This window comes from Pristis pectinata, chromosome 17, assembly GCF_009764475.1.
Source record: "Pristis pectinata isolate sPriPec2 chromosome 17, sPriPec2.1.pri, whole genome shotgun sequence".
Taxonomy (NCBI): Eukaryota; Metazoa; Chordata; class Chondrichthyes; order Rhinopristiformes; family Pristidae; genus Pristis; species Pristis pectinata.
Genome location: NC_067421.1, coordinates 10305414 through 10326096, shown reverse-complemented (window position 1 = coordinate 10326096; position 20683 = coordinate 10305414). Strand labels below are relative to the sequence as shown.

General features: G+C 42.5%; 1 protein-coding gene across 1 annotated transcript in view; it reads left to right on the top strand.

Moving 5' to 3' along the window:
• LOC127579275 (protein HIRA) overlaps window positions 1-20683 on the top strand; it is an 87604-nt gene that overhangs the window by 41580 nt on the left and 25341 nt on the right. Inside the window, exons 12-14 of the mRNA XM_052031955.1 lie at window positions 1730-1942; window positions 10927-11012; window positions 17706-17897. Coding sequence (XP_051887915.1) covers window positions 1730-1942; window positions 10927-11012; window positions 17706-17897 — 491 coding nt within the window. The remainder of the gene's footprint in view (window positions 1-1729; window positions 1943-10926; window positions 11013-17705; window positions 17898-20683) is intronic.

Here is a 20683-nt window from a genome sequence, read left to right as displayed (position 1 = left end):
ACTAATAATGTTTCTCTTAAGTTCTGGGGCAATCACATAAGAAAGTGAAATGTAGGAGATGAAAAGAAATTAACTACAACTTGCTTCTTCTCTCTGGGAGTGACAATATACAAGGAAGATTTTCAGATAAAATTTCTCCAAAAGTACTTGTTTGCTGATTTCCAAGTTACAAATTTTTTGACTTTGTACTCTTGAGTTGTTGAGTGATGTCCTTTGATGGTGAATCACTGGAGTTCTGTGAGGAGTAGATATCTTGGGTACCACGTGAGTGGGAACCCTTGTGCCGGGTTATTTGTTATTGGACAAGTTGGAATAGGGCATCATTGTCTACAGAGCTACACGCGAGCAATCCATATCCTGTGCTGCCTTGGTCAACCATGTCTGAAGGAGAAGAATAAACTGAATGCTTACATGAATGCAGTCAAACTGTGCCACAGGCTTCATACAGATACAGTTTTATACTGCAGTAATCACTAATGCCCACCATTCACATTATGTGCTAAAACTGTGGATCATTCAAGCCACCTACCTCTGAAACCCTCAACACTCCTGCAGTTTATTCAGAGTGGCTCAACTCTGCCTATACTGCAATTAGTAAAATGCATATTAGGTGACATTCCATCTGGAGAAGTGGGTGTTTTAAATTTTTCATGAACTGAATGATTTTGTACTTTTTGTCTTTTATACAAGTGGCCTGAACTACACTGGCTGATTTGTTAACAGTATTGGTAATTGGTTTATTGTTGTCATATGTATTAAGATATAATGAGAAGCTTTTGTTTGCATGCCATCCAGACAGATAATTTCATACATAGCTACATCAAGGTAGTACAAAAGGAAAACAATAACGATGCAGAATGTTGTGTTACAGTTACAGAGAAAGTGCAGTGCAGGTAGACAAATAAAGTGCAAGGACCATGATGAGGTAGATTGAGAGATCAAGGGTTTATCATTATTGTATAAGAGGTCTGTTCAAGAGTTACAACAGCGGGATAGAAGCTGTCCTTGAGCCTGGTGGTACGTGTTCTCAAGCTTTTGTATCTTCTGCCCAGTGGAAGGAGGGAGAAGAGAGAATGACCGGGGTTGACCTTGATTATGTTGGCTGCTTTCCCGAGACAGTGGGAAGTGTAGACAGAGTCAGTGGAGAGGAGATTGGTTTCTGTGATAGCCTGGGTTGCATTCACAACTCTCTGCAATTTCTTGTGGTCTTGAGCAGAGCAGTTGCCATACCAAGCCGTGCTTCTACATAACACCAAATACCTTTTATATATTTTACTGGAATATGTGCTTGGAGTTGAACAGTTTTCCTACTTGTAATATCTGAGTGGGGGCGGGGGGTTCAGCAATAGTACTGGACTACAGGAGTCAAACTCGTACACATTCTTGTTTACAGTACCCTTTTATTTTAACCAGTAAAGTTATGGGAGGGCAAGATTTAGTATTCAAACGTTACACATTGTTTGGTCTTCATCCATTTCAATGCAAACTGTAAAATTAAGTTTGAGTTAGCACTGCTACAGTTTTCATAAAAGAACAGAAATCTTTCAGTGCACGTTGATGTTGCGCTTGCCTACTTAAGGTTGCTTCTTGTTGTTGAGTGAACATAACTCACTGGGAGCAGAAATAAATTTGATTATTGGAATATTAAACATTTCCCTTTAAGGCAAATTATAACTCTTCACCTGCTTGGTGACCCAAATCTTTTATTATTTTTCCTCTTGCCTTACAGAACATGATTCACCAGAAGACTTATGGCAAAAGCTTAGCAATCACAACAGAGCAGCAACTGTCCACCACTATCATTGAGAACCCAGAGATGCTGAAGTACCAACAGCAGCAGAAGCAATTACAGGAGCAGAAAAATGCATTAGGGTCCAGGGAGCTGATGGCCCCCAAAGTGCCGAATATGCTGAACGGAGAGAGCTTGGAGGACATTCGAAAGGTAATGGATGAGAGGCAGCCTCTTGAGGATTGAAATTTAAATAAATACGATTGATGTTTTTGGGTCACAGGTTTGAATATTGCAGGGATGGTTTACAGCTGGTACCAGAGAGACCATCAGTTATGGGACCTGAAGCAGAATTTTATTTTAATATATATTAATCATTGCTCTTTGTGATTCACTGAAATTCTCTCAAATGTTTCATTACAAATGGTGCTTTCTTCTGCTCCTTTAGTACCTGCAATATTTTTGTGCATAAGAAGGGTTTTATCTTTTTATTTTACAAAAATCTTTTGAGCTCTTTTCGATGGCCACATTTTGTTAGCACACCAACCTAAAAGTGAGAGATTTGAAACTGCACTTTAACATGGCTTCAATTAATTTAGAATTTAGATTTCATATTAACGCAATACTCTGAACCATTTTAGGAAAATTGGACCTGCGTAACATAAGTGCAGCGTGTAAACATATGCCTCCTGTTAATTGCCTGTTCTAATCATAAATTCAAAGTCTGATCTTTTGCCCTGTAATTTGTTTTACAAACTTCTCATTCATGTGGGGGGGAGTAATCATAATTTTCCAATGCCAATTATGTCCTGTACCATTTCGCATAACTTGCTTTTTGTCTTTGCCCAAACGGGATCGAAGAGGAAGGCCACCTGTTCTTGGCAGTATTTGACACTATATCTTTGTCCTACCACTTTTATCCAAATGACATGTTCAACCAAGGTCTGTTTTTCTTTGAGGAGGAATTTACGGTGCTATTTTCATCCTCCCATGTGTCCAGGCCAATATTTACACCCAGTCATTATCACCGAAACAGGTTATCTCTTTTATCTCTTGTAGTGCTGTTTCTGGGTCCTTACTAAGTGCACATTAGTCCTATGCTCCCTGCATCTTAGCAGTGATCACACTTCAGAAATCGTTCATTGACTGTGAAGTACTTGGGGCTGTAGGTTATGAAAGGTGCAATAAAATACACATTGTTTACAATTCAGCAAAGTGATGGAGCTGCCGTGGACTGAAGAGCTGAAGGGAAACTGAGTGTGGCATCAAGACGCCCTTGTGAAACTGGAGCTAGCGGGCATCAAAGGGAAAGCGCCGTCATGGTTAGAATCATACATTGCACAAAAGAAGATGGTTTTGGTCAGAGGTCAATTGTCCAGCCATAGGACATCAGTGCAGGAGTTCTTCTGGGCAGTGTCCTAGGCCCATCTAACTTCTGCTACTTCATCAATGGCCTTCCTTTCATCATAAGGTCAGAAATGGGGACGTTTGCTGATGACGGAAAATGTTCCATTTGTAACTGTTCAGCAAATGAAACAGTCCACGTCTGCATGCAGCAAGACCTAGACAACATTCAGGCATGGGCTGAGTAATGGCAAGTAACATTTTCTGGAACGAAAGTGCCAGGCAATGACTATCTGCAACGAGGGAAAGTCTAATCACTTATCTTTGACCTTCAACTGTGTCGCCATCACTGAGTCCCCCACCATTGATATCCTGGGGGTCAGCACTTAACCAAACCTTGTGTTCACTCCTTCCCCTCCTCTTACCACCACCACCACCCCCCCCCCCCCCCCCCCCATCCCATTCCACTCCCACCCTGGGAACTTTCCACTGCCCCCGCCACAGGTGCAACACCTGCCCCTACACCACCTCCATGCAGGGGCCCAAACAGTCCTTTCAGATGGGACAGAGATTTACCTGCACCTCCCTTAATATCATCTGCATTCAGTACTCCAAGTGTGGCCTCCTCTATGTTGGCGAGACCAAATGCAGACCAGGTGACCATTTCGCAGAACACCTGCACTCTGTCTGTAACAGCGATCTGCATCTCCCCATTGCCAGTCAATTCAACTCCCCCTCCCACTCCATCACAGATATATTAATCCTCAGCCTCCTCCACTGCCAGAAGTCCAAGGGCAAACTGGAGGAACAGCACCTCATTTTCCGTCCTGGAACCTTGCAGCCTAATGGCATGAACATTGAATTCTCTCACTATTGTAATCCCCACAACCCCCACTACACCTACCCCCAACCATGCCTCTTTTTTTCTTCCCTTTACTTGCTTATCTTTTTTCTACCCCCACCCCCTTTTTTTTCTCCTTACCTTTGACCCATCCCCCGGTGGATCTGCTCTCCCCTCCTCCCCCACACCTGCCTATCACTATCTCTTACCTGCATCTACCTATCACCACCTTGTGCCCACCCCGCCTCCCCTCTTTTGGCCACCTATCACTGCTTTGCTTTTCCCTCCTATATATTGAGCTTCCCCCTTTTCCTATCTTCAGTCCTGAAGAAGGCTCCTGACCTGAAACATTGCCTGCTTTACTCCGCGGATGCTGCCTGGCCTGCTGAGTTCCTCTAGCATCATGTTTTTCATCTAGATTCCAGTATCTGCTGTCCTTTGTTTCTCTGAACCAAACCTTAACTGGACCAGCCACATAAGTACCATGGCTGCAAGAGTAGGTCAAAGGCTGGATATCATGTAGTGACTCACTTGCCTTTGAACACCCAAAGCCTTTCCACCATCTACAAGGCATTTCACGAGCATGATGGAATGCTCTCCTGACGTCCTCTCTACTTGCCTGGATGAGGGCAGCACCAGTGACTCCCAAGAAATGCTTGATTCACACACCATCAATGACCATATGCATTCATTCCCTAGTCCCCTGGTGCACAGTGGCATCTATAAATTCGCAGATGTTCGGCTAAGCTAATCCAACAGCACCTCCCAAATTGTGGCTTCTGCAGCCAAGGAGAAGACAGCAGTTGCATTGGAGTACCAGCACCTGCATGTTTCCCTCCAAACTGCTCACCATCCTGACTTGAAAATATGTTACTGGTCCTTCATCATCACTGGATCCAAAGAGAGTTGTACAGCACAGAAACGGGCCCTTTGGCTCACCATGCCCATGCCGCACTTCTTACCCATCTGCACTCATCCCGTTTGCCCACAATAGGACCATATCCTTCTATGCCCCGCCTATTTAAATATCTTTCTAATTGCCTTTTAAACATAGTAATTGTATCTGATTCCACCCTTCCTCTGGCAGCATGTTCCAGATATCAACCACTCTGTGTTTTAAAAAAAACTTACCTCTGAGAGCCCCTTTAAATCTCCTACCTCTCATCTTAAAACTATGTCCCCTATTTTTGATACCCCTACCATGGGGGGAAAAATTGACTATCCTATTTATGCCTCTCATAGTCTTATAGACTTCAAGTGCGGCCTAAACAGTGTTTTGCAAAGTTGCAACCTAACGTCCCAAAGGAACGCATTCTTTGCCTTGACCTATGGCATGCTTGCCCTCATATGCCACCTTCACCACCTTATCCACCTGTGTTGCCACTTTTAGGGAACTATGGACTTGGATCCCTAGGTCTCTCTGTTCATCAACATTCCTCAGTGCCCCACCAGTTATTGTCTATGTCCTACCTCTATCTGACTTCCCAAAATCTTAGACCAGCACTATGGGGGTATCTTCAGATGAACTGCAGGGGTTCAAGAAGGCAATTCACCACCAATCTCTCTAGGGCAGTTAAGGCTGGGCAATAAGTGCTGGTTTTGCCTGTAATGCCCAGATCCTGAAAATGAGTTTTTATTTAAAAAAGAAGGAAGTACTAAACAGTCTGGGTGCTAACCAATTTGTAGCAACATGTTTAGCATGGTTTACTCATGACAGTCGAATACCAGGTGACCTGGAGGAGTAGTTGCTCAATCTATGACGTGTATAATGTTAATAGACTGGATTGGAGAAACAGCCGGTGGCAGGTATCCATGTCTTCCTTGACTTTTCCTTCTTGAACTGTCCTGAATCTTGAGTTGAAATATTTATACCAGATAAAGAATTCTGCATGTAAGCTCTTTCTATTTTGCTTTGTCTTTTAAGTATGCTGCTTTTGACCTGCACCAAGGGCTAAGTTCTCCTAAGTCTTACAATTCATGCTTGACTGAATACTAAGATGTTAGCAGTTCCCCCTTCCACTCTTAGGGTCTAAAATAGGCTGTTACTAATTCCTTCCCCAGCTAAAGTAAACAAGCTGGTCCCAGTCCTTCTCAGGCTGAAGAAAACATACTGTTCAAACAACAACTTCATTGTTCCACTTTAAACTGCATCTGTTTTGTACTCAAGGCCAGTTTAATTCTCTTGGACTCCGTACAATTCATAATAGTAAAAACAGAAAGTGCTGAAAATACTCAGCAGATGCACCCTGACCTGCTGAGTATTTCTAGCATTTTCTGTTATTGTTTTAGATTTCCAGCATCTGCAATATTTTTATTTTTCCACTTACGATTCATAATACTTTGAATAACATGCAAACTTGCTGCTGATTATTGTTTTATTTTATGATTTAACTTGCAGTCTACATTGGAACACAGCAAAGTTCCATGAAGTTTCCTTGTTTGCTTCTCATTTCCCGAATTGGTAAACGGGAGCTGCCATCTATGAATTCAAGCAATCACTGGGATGCTTGTAGAAGGTGTGGCTAAGTCATACATCATTACCAGTGGCCTTTGTAATAAGGGAACAGTGATGTGGTGGTTAAGGTACAGACTAGTAATCCAAGGCCCAGGGATACGAGTTCAGATCCACAACGTTAGCTGGAAATTTTAAAATTGAATTTCTTATTTAATTATCGACAATAGGGTCCATGAAAACTAGCAATTCTGGTTAAAACCAATCCATCCTGTTTGGTAATACCTTTCAGGGAAGGAAGTCTATTGCCCCTTCCTGGTCTGGCCTAAATGTGACTCTAGAGCTGTCGCTCCATAGAACCATAGAACAATACGGCACAATACAGGCCCTTCGGCCCACCATGTTGTGCCGCCCTTCAAACCACACCTATGACTATCTAACCCCTTCCTCCCAATCCAGTCAACTTGCAAAGACGTGAGGCCAGGTCTGAATTAGGAGATTGTCCTATGCGCTAGTGACGCAACAGTCTGTCATAGTTATACTGTCAGAGTTATATCCCAGACTTCTTCATCACAATGCCTGGGTTATCCTATCTACCAGGACAGAACCACTAGAAGAAGCAACATTGTAGTCTACAGTCAGCAAGAAATGCCCCTGGGGGTCCTTAATGTTGACACCAGACCCCATGAAGTGAAATAGCACCTGATACCATCCTATCCGAGAGAGGATACTGTATTAATACTCCTCCATGATAAGCAATACTTGAAAACAGCACAGAGTACCAGAGGCACAGAATATACTCTAGGTGAAGGTTTCAATCTCCCTCACCATGAATGGCTTGTTAGTGCCAGTCTGACTGAGCTGGCCGAGTCCTGAAGGACCTAGGTGTCAGAATGTATCTGTGACCTGATGACCAACCCTGGTTTATTGAGGAGTGTAGAGGTGGATACCAGGAGAAGCCAGATACCAGGTGTGGCTAAATGTGCCAACCCGGCGAGGCTTCATCACAGGACAATGTGTGTGCTAAAACAGCAAGTAAAAGTTGGACCTAAGTAATCCCACAGTCAATGGATCAGATCAATGCTCTGCAGTCCTGCCACATCTGGTTATGAACGGTGGTGGACAATTAAACAGATTACAGAAGGACCAGCTCATAAAACATCTGCATTCTGTCATTAGTGCTTAATTGGCACCCCATCCGCCAAGCCTTCTTAAACTACAAGTGCTGTGCTGCGATGATGCATTTCCGTTTCCTCCTGGACAGCCTGCCACACAGATATTTATATAAAGCCTTTGGATGAGACGGCAGAACTAGCTGTAGTGCTGAAGATTTGTCCTCCAGAATAGCTGGGTTTCCAAGGCCCTCTACTGTTCCAGTTTAATTAAAACACTGGCATCCTCCTGATGATGTGAAAAATTGCCCAAGTCTGATCAGTGTACAAAAACGGAACTGATCACATCAGGCTAATTAATGGTGCAAGGTGTTGTAGACAGTGATGACAAAACACTTACTCCCCAGTGACTTATTTACCAACGATTGATTTAGATTTCACCAGGACCACTCGATTACTGACCTCATAAATGCCTTGCTGCTGACATAGTGAGAATGACAGCTTTTATCAAAGTAGCAATTACCTGGTAAAACTGTATGGTAAACTCCACTTCACACAGGAGGGTTGTTGGAGGTCATTCATTTCAGTTGCAGGCTGCTGCTACAGGACTTCCCCAGTGCTCTGTCCCAGGCCTAACCTCCTTCATTTGCTTCACCCAATGACCCTCCATTGTAAATCATCAGTGTGAACGTTAATAATGATTGTACTTTGTTCAATTCTATTTCAAACTGTTCTATAAACTTAACTCCCTGTGGATGCATGCTTCAAGATCTGAACTTTTATATGGTATGAAACATTTGTGTTACCCAGTGCGAGTGACCATTTCTAACAAGAGATGGGTCGCTCTTCACAGTTTCCGCCTGCTTCAATGAGATTCCACCACCAGACACACGTTCCCCTCCTCTCCCACTTCAGTGCTTCAAACAGACTAGTTCCCTTAGTGACTCCCTGCTGTGCTCACCTGTCCCCACCAACCACTCCCCTTGTAGGATTTTCCTATGCAGAAGATGCAATACCCATTCTTGTATTCTGGCATAGACTGATAATGGGATCACAGAACTGCTACAGTGGCTCAATTTGTAGAGCTGCTGCCTCAAAGCTCCAGGGATCGGGTTCGATCCTGTGCTGTTTGTGCGAAGTTTGCATATTCTCCCTATGATTTCACCGGTTTCCGCCGGGTGCTTCAGTTTCCTCCATATCCCAAAGGTGTGCAGGTTGGTGGTAAACTAGCCGCTATAAATTGCCTCTGGCAGTGGTAGAACAATAGGGAGTTGATGGGATTGAGGGAGAATAAATGGGGTTTAATGTAAATGGGTGTTTAATGTTTGGTGCAGACTAGACAGGCTGAAGAGCCTGTTTCTGTGCCCTATGACTATGAGATGGAGAGTGCCTGGCCCATCGAGTTCACGTCATCACATCAGCTTCTGTTTCAGCAATGTACTTTTCCGTCCCACTACCCCATTCTTTATCCACGTCCTTGCAAATTATTCTCTCTCTGTCTAATTCCCTACTGAAGGAACTTTTATGGTATGAAGCAGCTGTGTCACAGAAGTGACAGTGACCATTCTAACAAGAGGTGCATCATTTTTCACAAGTTCCATCCACTTCCATGTGATTCCACCACCAGACACAACCTCCCTCCCATTTCAGTACATTGAAGAGACTGCTCCCTTCATGACTCCCTAGTCTGCTCATCTGTCCCCACCAACTGTTTCCCTTCTTACAGAACTTTCCCATGCAACTGCCAAAATGCAACACCTGTCCTTTCACCCCTTCCCTTACCGGTCAGTCTTTCCAAGTGAAATAGCGATTAACTTGCACATCTTCCAAACTAGTGGTCATAATGTGGTCTCCTCTACATTGGAGAAAGCAAGGACAGATTGGATGAACACTTTGTGGACCATCTGCGTTCAGTCTGTAGAGTCCACTTAGAAGTGCCTGTTGCCTGTCACTTTAATCGTGCATCCCACTCCCATTCTGACCTATTTGTCTGTAGCTTCCTGTATTGTTATAACAGGGTCTGACATAAGCTTGAGGAACAGCACTTCTTCCATTTGGGCACATCACAATCTTCCAGACTTCAAGTAACTTGCTTTCTCTGTTATATCACTACTGACCATTTCTGCTATAAATTGTTCATTGACAGTTTTTCTCTCTTCATTAGTGCAGTCTGACCAGCTCGGAATGTCCCACGCCCCTGTATCTTGCAACTTTTACATTCCTTTGTGTTTTCCCTCTTCAACTTCCCTCATTTCATAGCTTTTGTTCATATTTTTCTCTAACTGCATGTTCCTGAACCACTTTTTTAACATTTAACCAGAGGTTAAATACAGAGTGTCCCAGGATTTCAACCCAGCAGTGATAAAGGGAGGATGATACATTTCCAAGTCAGGGTGGTGTGTGACTTGTAGGGGAATCTGCAGGTGGTGCCGTTCCTGGGTGAAGGTAGTTGCGGGTCTGAGAGGGGCTTTCAGAGTCTCTTAATGGGCAACCGCGGCTGGAGAATCTTAAAGTGACATAAATGGCACTTATACAGATTTAACTTTAAGCATGCATCTACTTGTTGTGGAAACCTAAAGAACCTTCCTTCCATGATCATAACTGTCCTTACAAGATGTTTGGTTCTTACCATACCTTATCAGACAGCTAACCTGCCTGCAGATCCTCTGACCAATTCATACCGTTCTTCCATATGAAAATCAAATAAAACCTGTTGGGCACATTTTTGGTGGGTTCACTTAGCTTGATTTTAAAAGTGGTCATCATATTCTTTCTGTCCCCAGACTTTGCTTTACCTTTAATATGGTTGCACCCAGTGAAGAGTACAACTGCTGTCATTACTGATCACTAGTAACTGATAAAATTAGGCAAAACTAGATCCTTTGTTTTTATACTCTGGTGCACGTGGAGAGGCTACCTTGTACATTTGTACAAAATATGGATCAAAATATTTCACAAAGTACATGTTCTCATCAGCTGTAGTCAAATAAGAATTTTTGTAATGAAGAACTGTCACTTTTTATTAAATAACTTGATTGCCATCCTGCACAGAGAGTTGGTCTTGATTGTGCCACTGCTATTATGCATGTCTAGTGTAATATGATGCAGCTCGTTTCCAAGGGGTGTTGGGTTTCAAACATCCCCAGAAAGATGGCAAGAGCACCATTTGCATGGCAATTGTAGCAGCCTGTCTTGTTTTGTGTAGGTATTTTACTCCCATCGCATTTGGTCTTTGTTTCAAAGGATTCATCTTCTGAATGAGGGCTCCTCTAAAGTGCGCTGCTTTTTGTGGTCTGTGAGATTAAAAGAGCAGTCTGAATAATTGTGAGGCTTACAAAAAAAACAATTAAAAGACTTGGCCACATTTACAGAGAGCTTCAATGGGAAGCAAATAGTGTGCTGGATAATAACATCTGAATTTTCTTTCTTTCTTGTTCTCCCTTTATAGAATCTATTAAAGAAGCAGATTGAAACTAGGACAGCTGACGGACGGAGAAGAATCACTCCCTTTTGCATTGCTCAGTTAGACACTGGGTAAGAGGTCATTTCTGTACCCTTTGAAAAGTTTTGCAATGTGTGTTGCACAGTTAGGAACCCACGAAGAAACAAATGTGCACTCGAGATCCTATTGCTGCCCTCAAACCAACACTTGCACTATGTCAGCCTTGCAAAAATGCTGGTTTGGTGTATAATGCCTGACAGCCAGTATCAAGAAGAAATCATTTTCAGACCCATTTGTGTTTCATCTTTAATATAAAGCTGGAAGGGGCAGTTATTTAAGTCTGTTTCGTTTAGGCAGTTCTCACACGCCAAGGGCTTGATGTCATTTTTTTGTGTCCCTCATTGATTTACAGATTTGTAACTCTCCAGCCAACTACTTGCACTGTTCTTGTTTTAATATGCATTATGGCCAGATCGGGGTATTTTATGAACCTCAAGTGGCAGCAGGCAGGCTTGAACACAGCAGGTTGTTTGGTCAGCAAACCATTGTCCTGAGACTGCCGCAGTACAGAGGAGCCTCGCTTAACACGAGCTTTGTTACACTGGTCGTGGGAGTACTGATATCTTAGATGAAGGTGGAGAGGATGTGGTTAAAGTATTTGTCGTTGTATCTGAATACTTGGGCTGGTGTAGTATCACCGCAGGCAGGAAGCGTTTAGCACTGACTCTGAAGTGATTGATTTTTCCAGCGGTTTCACAACTCCAGGGAGTGTAAAGTGGCAGCTGTGCTATGATTCATGGCCACTAGAGGTTGTGAGGCCACATTGAGAGGCTTGTCATAGCTGAGTAGATTCTTATGATCACTGGTAAAGCTCATTTTGGTTAGATAGAAGGGAGGTCATAAAATGCCTGCTGCTCGCAGTGACCTGGTTGGATTTACAGTGAGGCTGGAATACTCTGAACTTCATGTTGGAAGTTTATTTCTGAGTGTTCTCGAACATTAAGAACTGTCTATCAGAAAATCTATTGTTAGAGGTACTATTTTATTGATTGGAATATTTCTGGACGACTTATCTTTGGGCACTGATTCTCAACATCTATTTAGAATGAAATTGTTGTTAATTTATCTACAACCTGATGAAGAAGTCAACTTTAATGTCTCTTTCCATTCCCCAATAAGGACATAGGCCTGAGCTTCTTTCTTGTCAAGGAGCATTCTCTTTCATTGACTGATGGTTGATGTACAGTGCTTCACCCTCTGTCATGTTGCAGGTTTACTTCCTGGAGGTTACATTGCCTTCCTAGGCACTTTCCCAGTACTTTGGGCCTCAGATTGGGAGCAGAACCTTGGCCTCTAATTCTGTCTCACTGCAACATGTGATACCATTGTACTTCCCACTCCCAAGTGAATAGCTTTCTATCTAATTAAGCACACATCCAATGAAAGAATCGTTGCACAAGTCCTTGATAGTAGGGTGTCTGGGCCAAGGCGGGTGGGAAGAATGTTGAGGCTTTGGAAGGAGTACATATAATAGTTATTGCTGGGGCTTTGAAGTGACTGAAATGGTGGAGTAGGAATTGAGGCCTTGGCTTGTATATGTGGAGCTGGAGAAAGTTCAGGGTGAGAGAGTTTCTGTCTTAAATTTGGTTATGTTATAATGTTATAATGTTACTTTTCAAAAAAAAAGATTTACTACGGTTGATGTAGGGGCCTCAAGAATGCTAGAAGAGGAATAAAAATGACAGGAAATGAGGCTCGTTTTGGTACAATAATATTGGTCAGAAAGACCATACGTTGCCATTCTTGGACTTACAATGAACAGTTCTCTCTTTCTCTTAGCACATGTAATGTTTATGGAACATGAAACTAATTATTCAAGTCACCAAATCCAGTGCCTTGACTGGCAGATTTCTGCAACAGATCAGGCAGGAAGTCGATGGCTGTTTTGGATGACAAGACAGCACCTCATTCATGAAATTTGTTTTCTTGCATTGGCATAGTATCAGAAAGCAGGTGCTTCATTTAGCCCCTCAAGCCTGATCAGCTGCTCAATTAGATCGTGTCGCTGCACCACAGTTCCAATCAATTATTGTTGCTCCACGTCCAACTGTACCAACAGGGACAGGAAGTGCAAAGTGCTTCAGAAATGAAAACAGAAGGCAAAAGGAGAACAGGGAATTAACATTAATGGATAACAAATGACACTAGAGGCAGCAAACTTTAATCAGAAGTATCTCAAAAAGGAAGTGGCTCTAGTACTAAAGAAGCCATCTGCGATTGCACAGTGAGAAAGAGATTGTAGTTAAACGTTTGTAGTGGTTTCAGGCTGAACTTTCCATCCTTAACGGCACGTAGGTGGGCTGTGGATAAATTGGGTAGTTTATCCATCCCATTTCATGACTGGAGGGATCTCCCAGCTTTACTGCTGTACCAGTGACAGGTTGCCCATGCACATTCTGGTCTAAGCAGGACTGGTGTGGTGTATACTGTAAATGTAACTTTGTGTTAAAGTCGACCCGTGCTCTGTAATGAATCAGACAACAGCAGAACCAAAGAACTTACGATAAATGCTTTATTAGTTTTCGCTAGTGGGAGTGAGGGATACAGAGAAAGAGTAAACAGTGTAACCCTAGCTCTGTACTGATACTCACTCAAGGAAGACTCAGTTACAGCGTATCTTTATACTCATTTTTGTGGGAAAGAAGGGTGGGAATTTACTTACACAGGTAGTTGTTTACATAAAGTTTTTAGCATAACAAGATATGTCTTAAAAGAAACTACTTTCCCACTTACACCTGGCATTAAAACTTGACAAAACTAATATCACACCATGCCTGAGATCATTCTTTACTCTGGGAAGCCACTGACAATGAGAAGCATACCATTAACCCTTACCTTGCCAGTCATTAATCCTTGCATTCCCAGCAATCTTTCACATTTATTTTAAACCATACTTGGGTAGTATTCCAACAGTTCTGTCAATAGTAGACCGGTGAGCCACATGGTTCTGAAACCATTTTCTGCTGCTTCCTTTGATCATGGTTAAATGTCTCTGAACTTTTACCATTCATGCCTCCACCATCTGTAAATCTAGCAATCCTGAGCATAGCCTGAATGCTGTGTAGTGCAGTGTTGTCCATGCCGCTGCTCATGAGCTGCATGTGGTTTGGATGCTGCTTTGAGATTCAAGGCAAACATTGTCTTTCAGATATGTATTGGAGGGGAATATGATTTCTGGTGTACAATAACCTTTAACTTTGGCAGACAGTCCATAAAACATGCACTGCTTGGGATCTTGTGGGACAGATGGCTGTAGTCACACCGTATCCAACCATTGTGCTGAATTACACGTGTTGTGGTTGCTGTCTCCGGTAGAATCTTCTTGCTGAATTCAGGGCCTGTGTACTACGTGCTGTGCTCACTACTTGTTCAGGTTGATAGGCCTCCATTAACTTTGTGGAAGATAGTGACATCATCAAATTGTAAGAAACTTAGAAGAAATTGGTTTAAGTTAGAATGGGAAGAAGGATTTTGCATTCACTGTTAAAGACGGCAAATCAGTGTGTCCCATCTGCAAGACAATGTGGACTCGCTACTTAGTGAGAAACTTCAAATGTCACCACGAAAGGAACTGTTTGAATCAGAATAAGGTAACTGCATGAAAATTGTCTTTCAACAGCAGACTCTAGTTCCTCTGCTCGATAAGGAAGTTGAGAGAAGACCAAAGTTAGTTCTGTAACCTCATGGAATATTGCTTGCATTAAATGCCCAGATTCTGATGGAGAATTTGCTAAGGAGACTATTGCGAAGTGGCTGCAATTTCATATAGAAATAATACAAAGCCTCTGACTAATGAAATAAATTCCTACTTGCAAAAGTTGTACAACCAGTGGAAATTAGCCACACTGCAGCAATTATGTGTTTAGCGTTATTGTACACATGGAGTGTTTTACAGAAAAAAAAAGTTGTGCTTGTTTTGTTGGTCTCTGAATATCGTTGAATGCAGCTGCACGGGCCAGAAATTTTGGGCTGGGGTGTTGTGTATGACAATTATTGAGTCCAGTAATAGGAAATGGATTTTTGTAACTCTCGTTCAAAGCACATTTTGCTACAGTGAAAACTAGAACCTGATTCTTCCTAATGTCAAACCCCTATGTTAGGTGTACAGATGTTGAAACTGGTTTAGGAACTTCAGGCTTTAGATTGGACTCTTACCTCCTAGCTAATGGACGACTATTTCCAAGCTTTGTGCAATTATCTGTTGTAGATAACAGCAGGATTGTGTACAGTTTTGTGCTGTACGTCAATAAATGATCAGGTTGACTGATCAGCATTGGTTTAGTCAGGGGCTAGATGTGGTGCTGATGAAGGGAATGTGTTAAGGGTCCAAAAATTCTCATGTTTTAAAATTATTTCAGTGCTAAGCTGTAAACAGACTCCCGGTTGCTATGTGATTTATGATTTATTTGTGCATTATCCAGTAGCATAGAATTTCCCAGGGGCCAGACCGAAGCTGATTACCGTAATAGCTTTTTGATTTGATGCGTGCCCCCTCGTATCTTGCAAGTCTTCAAAAAGCTCCTTCTAAGCTAGCTCAGTGCATTGGAGACAGTGCTATTATCGTCAGTATACGCAGATGTACATGTATTTGGGCATTTAGGAATTAGATAGTTTATTAAAATTATTTATGTACCAGATATTAATTATTGTGTCATATTTCCGTTCCATTTACTTACGGACATTTTCCTTTCTGCACATACACCCTCGTTCTATTTACTGATAGTAGTTTATCCAAATAATGCTGTTTGAACCTCTATATTTGATGAAACAAGCATGCCAAAGTTTATTTTCACAGGGGTATATTTATGAGGTGTTTAGGATGGATGTGCAGAGAAGGAATCTCGACTACAGGAGAATTCCTGGGCTCATAGTGCTGATAGGTAGCTGGCGGTTTCATGGAGAATTTTGCTTTGTGATTAATCGCATGCAGGAATGCTGCAGCTGATCCTTCCTTATTCCAAAATATGCTTTGGCATTTAAGATGTGGACTTCATTGGCAGGGCCCGCAGTTATTAACCATGCCTTTGGATCATCGAGAAGTTGGTCACTTCCTGTACTCAAAGATTCTGACAGTGCTTTTGGATTGGGAATTCCAGTAACAAGACCAGCAATGGTGAAAGATTGCCAATATGTTTTCGTGCCAGGATGCTGTGTTCCATTGGGCATCCAGGAGTAGAGGTCCTTGGGTTGGAGGTACCATTGAAGAAGCCTTGATCAGACGCTGCAGTGCATTGTGAATACCATCCTCAGTACAGCCTTGGTATGCCAGTGGTGGAGGGAGCGAATGGTTAGGTGGGGGGTGGGGTCCAAATCAAGCAAGCAGCTTTGTCCTGCAGCTGCATTATTCCAGACAATTTACACTTTGGACATGTTCCTTGTAGATGGTGGACATTAAGAAGTAAGGAGGTGAATTGCTTGCCAAAGGGTAGAAGTATTTATGTGGCTGCCCTGTTTCTGCTCACTGGTGACTTCCTCTCTGGCGATGTTGGTGAAGGATTAGCGATAGTAATATCATTGAATGTGGACGGAATGTGATAACACTTTCATGCTGGTGCTGTCATTGTCTCCCACTTGTACCTCACCACTCGTCCCATACCTGAATACTGTGAGGTGTTTGTGATGTTCTTTTCCTTGTGGATGTTGGAGGTTTGGGAAGTGGTGGAGGAGGTTTGGGTGTTGAAAGAGCATCCAGATAATGGTAATAGATGCTAGTAGTGAGGGGCTTCACAGGATTAGCGGAGAACCAACCGAGGAGCTGTACCTGGTTCAACCCTCCCAACCAACATTAAAATGTGTGTAGCAGTAAGAAACTGGTCCATATTGTGAAATGTTCCATCCCTGCCATCTTGTACGCTCCAGTTGGCTCATTTGATTCTGTCCCTTACCTCTGTGTCCCAAGTGATGTGAGATCTTATGAACTCTCCCAACTAGAACCTGCCTGCAAGCTTCTTCCTTTCGGGGCTGCTTTGTGAGATTCGGTGTACTTGCAGCCTTATGATTGTGTGTTGTTGCCCAGCTTGGTAGAGATTAGTTGTAGTGTGGAGTGCATCCCCTGAACAGCTGAATTCAAGTAGTCTCAAGCATTTGCCATCTGTAAATGAAGCATACTTCAGTGCCACTCTGAGCTGTAATTAGAAATTATTATGTTTTGGATTAATGAACACCACAAAATTATTTTCATTTGAGTAACTTTAATGCAATATTTAATTCTGCAAATGGAAAACGTATGAAAAGCATTTGATGTTTCTGAGCCAGTATGATGGTGTTCAGAAGGATGAGAGGGGATCTCATTGAAACCTACTGAATACTGAAAGGCCTGGATAAAATGGTCGTGGAGAGGATGTTTCCATTAGTAGACAAGTCTAGGATCTGAGGGCACAGCCTCAGAATAAAGGGACGTCCCTTTAGAACTGAGATGAGGAGGAATTTCTTCAGCCAGATGGTGGCGAATCTGTGGAATTCTTTGCCATAGAGGGCTGTGGAGGCCAAGTCATTGGCTGTACTTGAGGCAGAGATTGATAGGTTCTTAAATGGTAAGGGGGTTAAGGGTTCCAGGGAGAATGGGGTTAAAAATAATCAGCCATGATGGAATGGCAGAGCAGACTTGATGGGCTGAATAGCCTAATTCTGCTCCTAGGTCTTATGGTCTAAAAGCCATTGTGTATGAAACTATTAATACCATGAAATGGCTCTTTCACAACTTGTCTTTTTTTTTGTATTATTAGGGATTTTTCGACTGCTTTTTTTAATAGTGTACCCATCACAGGGGCACTTCCAGGGTCAGTGCTGCCTTCACAGATCAGCCAGCCACAGCCTTCCTCAGACTCTAATGCTGCCAAGTCCGTCTCTGCTAAACTATCTCAGGACCCTGCACCAGCCACTGCAAAGCCACCTGAGGACATCCCCAACAAAGACGGGTAAGGTGCACAGTGCTGAGTACAACTGGATTTGAATAGTGGTACACACATACATGGACATTAAACCCACTTCTCATCTGTCACTGGGCACAATGCTCTCTTTTATAACCCAGTCTGTTCAGCTGCAATATAAATCCAAGTGTGAAAACGTTTTAATTCCAGCTCGATATTTGAATGATGCTAAACAAAATCAGAGTAGATTTGTTTGATTCGAGTTGTTTGAAGGTGCAGTTTTCTGCGGAAAGTACAGAGGAACAAAAGGCTCTTCCCCTCCCCCACTCAAGAGGAAGGAGCAACGCAGGTGCAGCTGAACTCTAGTGGTTGTAGTGGAGCAACAGTGCCATCTATGGACATAACTCAGTACCACAGTAACAAAGGGGAACTGAAGATCACTTCCATTAGTTCAACAGCAAAATAGCAAAGGTACTGCAGATTTGAAACAGAAAGTAAGAAAATAACTGGTCAGGCAACATCTGTGAGAAAGGAAGCCGTTAAGCTTTCAACAGGGGAGGGTGAGAAAAGAGGTGAAGGTGACGGGCAGGGGAAATTAAATGACTGGAGGAACTGAGTATGGAGAGAGGTTGAGCAGATTGGGACTTTATTTATTGGAATGTAGGAGTATGAGGAGTGATATCATAGAGGTGTGTAAAATCATGAGCGGCATAGACAGGGTGAATGCGCACAGACTTTTTCCCTGGGTTGGCGAATCAAGATCTAGAGGGCAGAGGTTTAGGTTGAGAGTGGAGAGATTTAATAGGAACCTGAAGGTCAACTTTTTCAACCAGAGGGTGGTGTGTATATGGAACGAGGAAGTGGTTCAGGCAGGTACATTAATAACATTTAATAGGTACATGGATTTGAATAGCGGTACACACATACATGGACATTAAACCCACTTCTCATCTGTCACTGGGCACAATGCTCTCTTTTATAACCCAGTCTGTTCAGCTGCAATATAAATGCAAGTGTGAAAACGTTTTAATTCCAGCTCGATATTTGAATGATGCTAAACAAAATCAAGGGATACAGATCAAACGTGGGCAAGTGGGACCAGCTTAGAGGAAATCTTGATCGGCATGGATGAGTTGGGCCGATGAGCCTGTTTCTGTGCTGTATGACTCTGTGACTTCAAGGAAGAGGGTGTAAGAAGAAAAGGTGGTTATGGGACAAGGAAAGGAACAAACCAAGACTCAGAGGAGGTATGAAAGGGAAATTATCTGAAATTGTTGAACTCAGAGACTTGGAGGCTGGTATTCTGATTGTGGAAAAAGATCAGGTGGTCTTTCTTGAACTTTATGCTCCACTGGAGCAGACATAGAAACTGAGGAACAGAGAGTAGAGTGGGGGAATTTACTGACAGGAGACCAAAAGCTTGGGGTCCTCCTTACAGAATAAATTGAGGTAGTTTGCACAGCAGTCTCTTCCTGGACTCCTCAGTGCAAGGGAAGTTGCATCGTGAACTGTGAATACAGTGAATAAAATGCATCACCTTTTCACCTTGGGACCTTGGGAGTGGGAGGGGAGGAGGTAAAAGGACAGGCTCTTGTGGTTGTGGTTGCTCAGCAAGATGGCTTTGGAAGGGAAGGTGAGGTTGGTGGTGATTGAGGAACCGGTCACTTTAGGATGCTGAAATGGGAGGAAATGAGTTGATAACATTGATGGTGACACTACACTGGCATTGGGATGGAGGTGCTGGAAGTAAAAGAGTATATTTGAGTGAGTGGGGTGGAAGGTGAGGACTAAGGGAACTCTGTCATTTTCTTTTGAAAGGAAGGGGAAGTGCAACAATGAATAAAGAGACCCTGTTAGCTATGGTGGAGAGGGATTGGAGGTTGAGGGAAAATTATTTATCAGAATAAGCAGTATACAGAGTGAGAGGATTAGAATAGATGTGACAGAGAAACTCAGAATAGAATGGTGGCCTGAGAGGAAGCAGGGTGAAACCTTAAGGGGCAGGAGCTGAGCCAAAAGGGCAATTGAAAGAATGGTAATGAATAGAAAGTGAGAGGAAAAGGGCGTTGTATAACTGCTCAGGAATGGGGTTTAAATTCAGTTCTGCATTCATAAATATATTTGCAATCGGTACTTTTTATTACATCTCTGTTACAGTGGCCAGAAGGACCAATGAGGAGAAAAGAATTCTGTGAATGAACAAATGAAACAGTGGTCTGTTACCACCAATACTGGTTTTCCATAATTAATAGGATGCTGACTGATAATCAATCTGACCAAGTTTTTAATCAAGGAATCCCCCAGGCTTCTCAATCATCTCTGTTCAGTCTGTAAAGTGATCACTTTTATCATGTGTCTGTTCTGTTGTCACTCCATCCAAGCTTTCTCAGTGACAGGGTAGCTAAATACATTTTTTTTAGATGGTCGTATTTATTTTCTATATTTGCAGTGTTTTCCAATATTAATCATAAGTTATATGGCTTCCACCATCCAAACTGTGATGTTTTTCAAACCTAAAGCTATACTATTGAACCAAATGGGGTTTTGAATACTTTTAACAGAATTGTTCAAAGTTCCATTAGGTGGCAGCATTGCCCATTGTTGCTCTTCTAAGTGATTCATTCCTATATTTAGTTAATCTTGCACAACATTATATTTTCCCCCATCTTTAATTATACAAAACACTTGCCTTGATTCAATTCCAGTATGTTCAATGAGAATAATTAATGGGCTATGCTGCCATCTAAACTACTTCAAGAATTAGCTGGGTGGTTTTGTTTTTGCTCTGGTATCCCCATGAATCTGATATATATTCACAACAAAGTGACCGCACC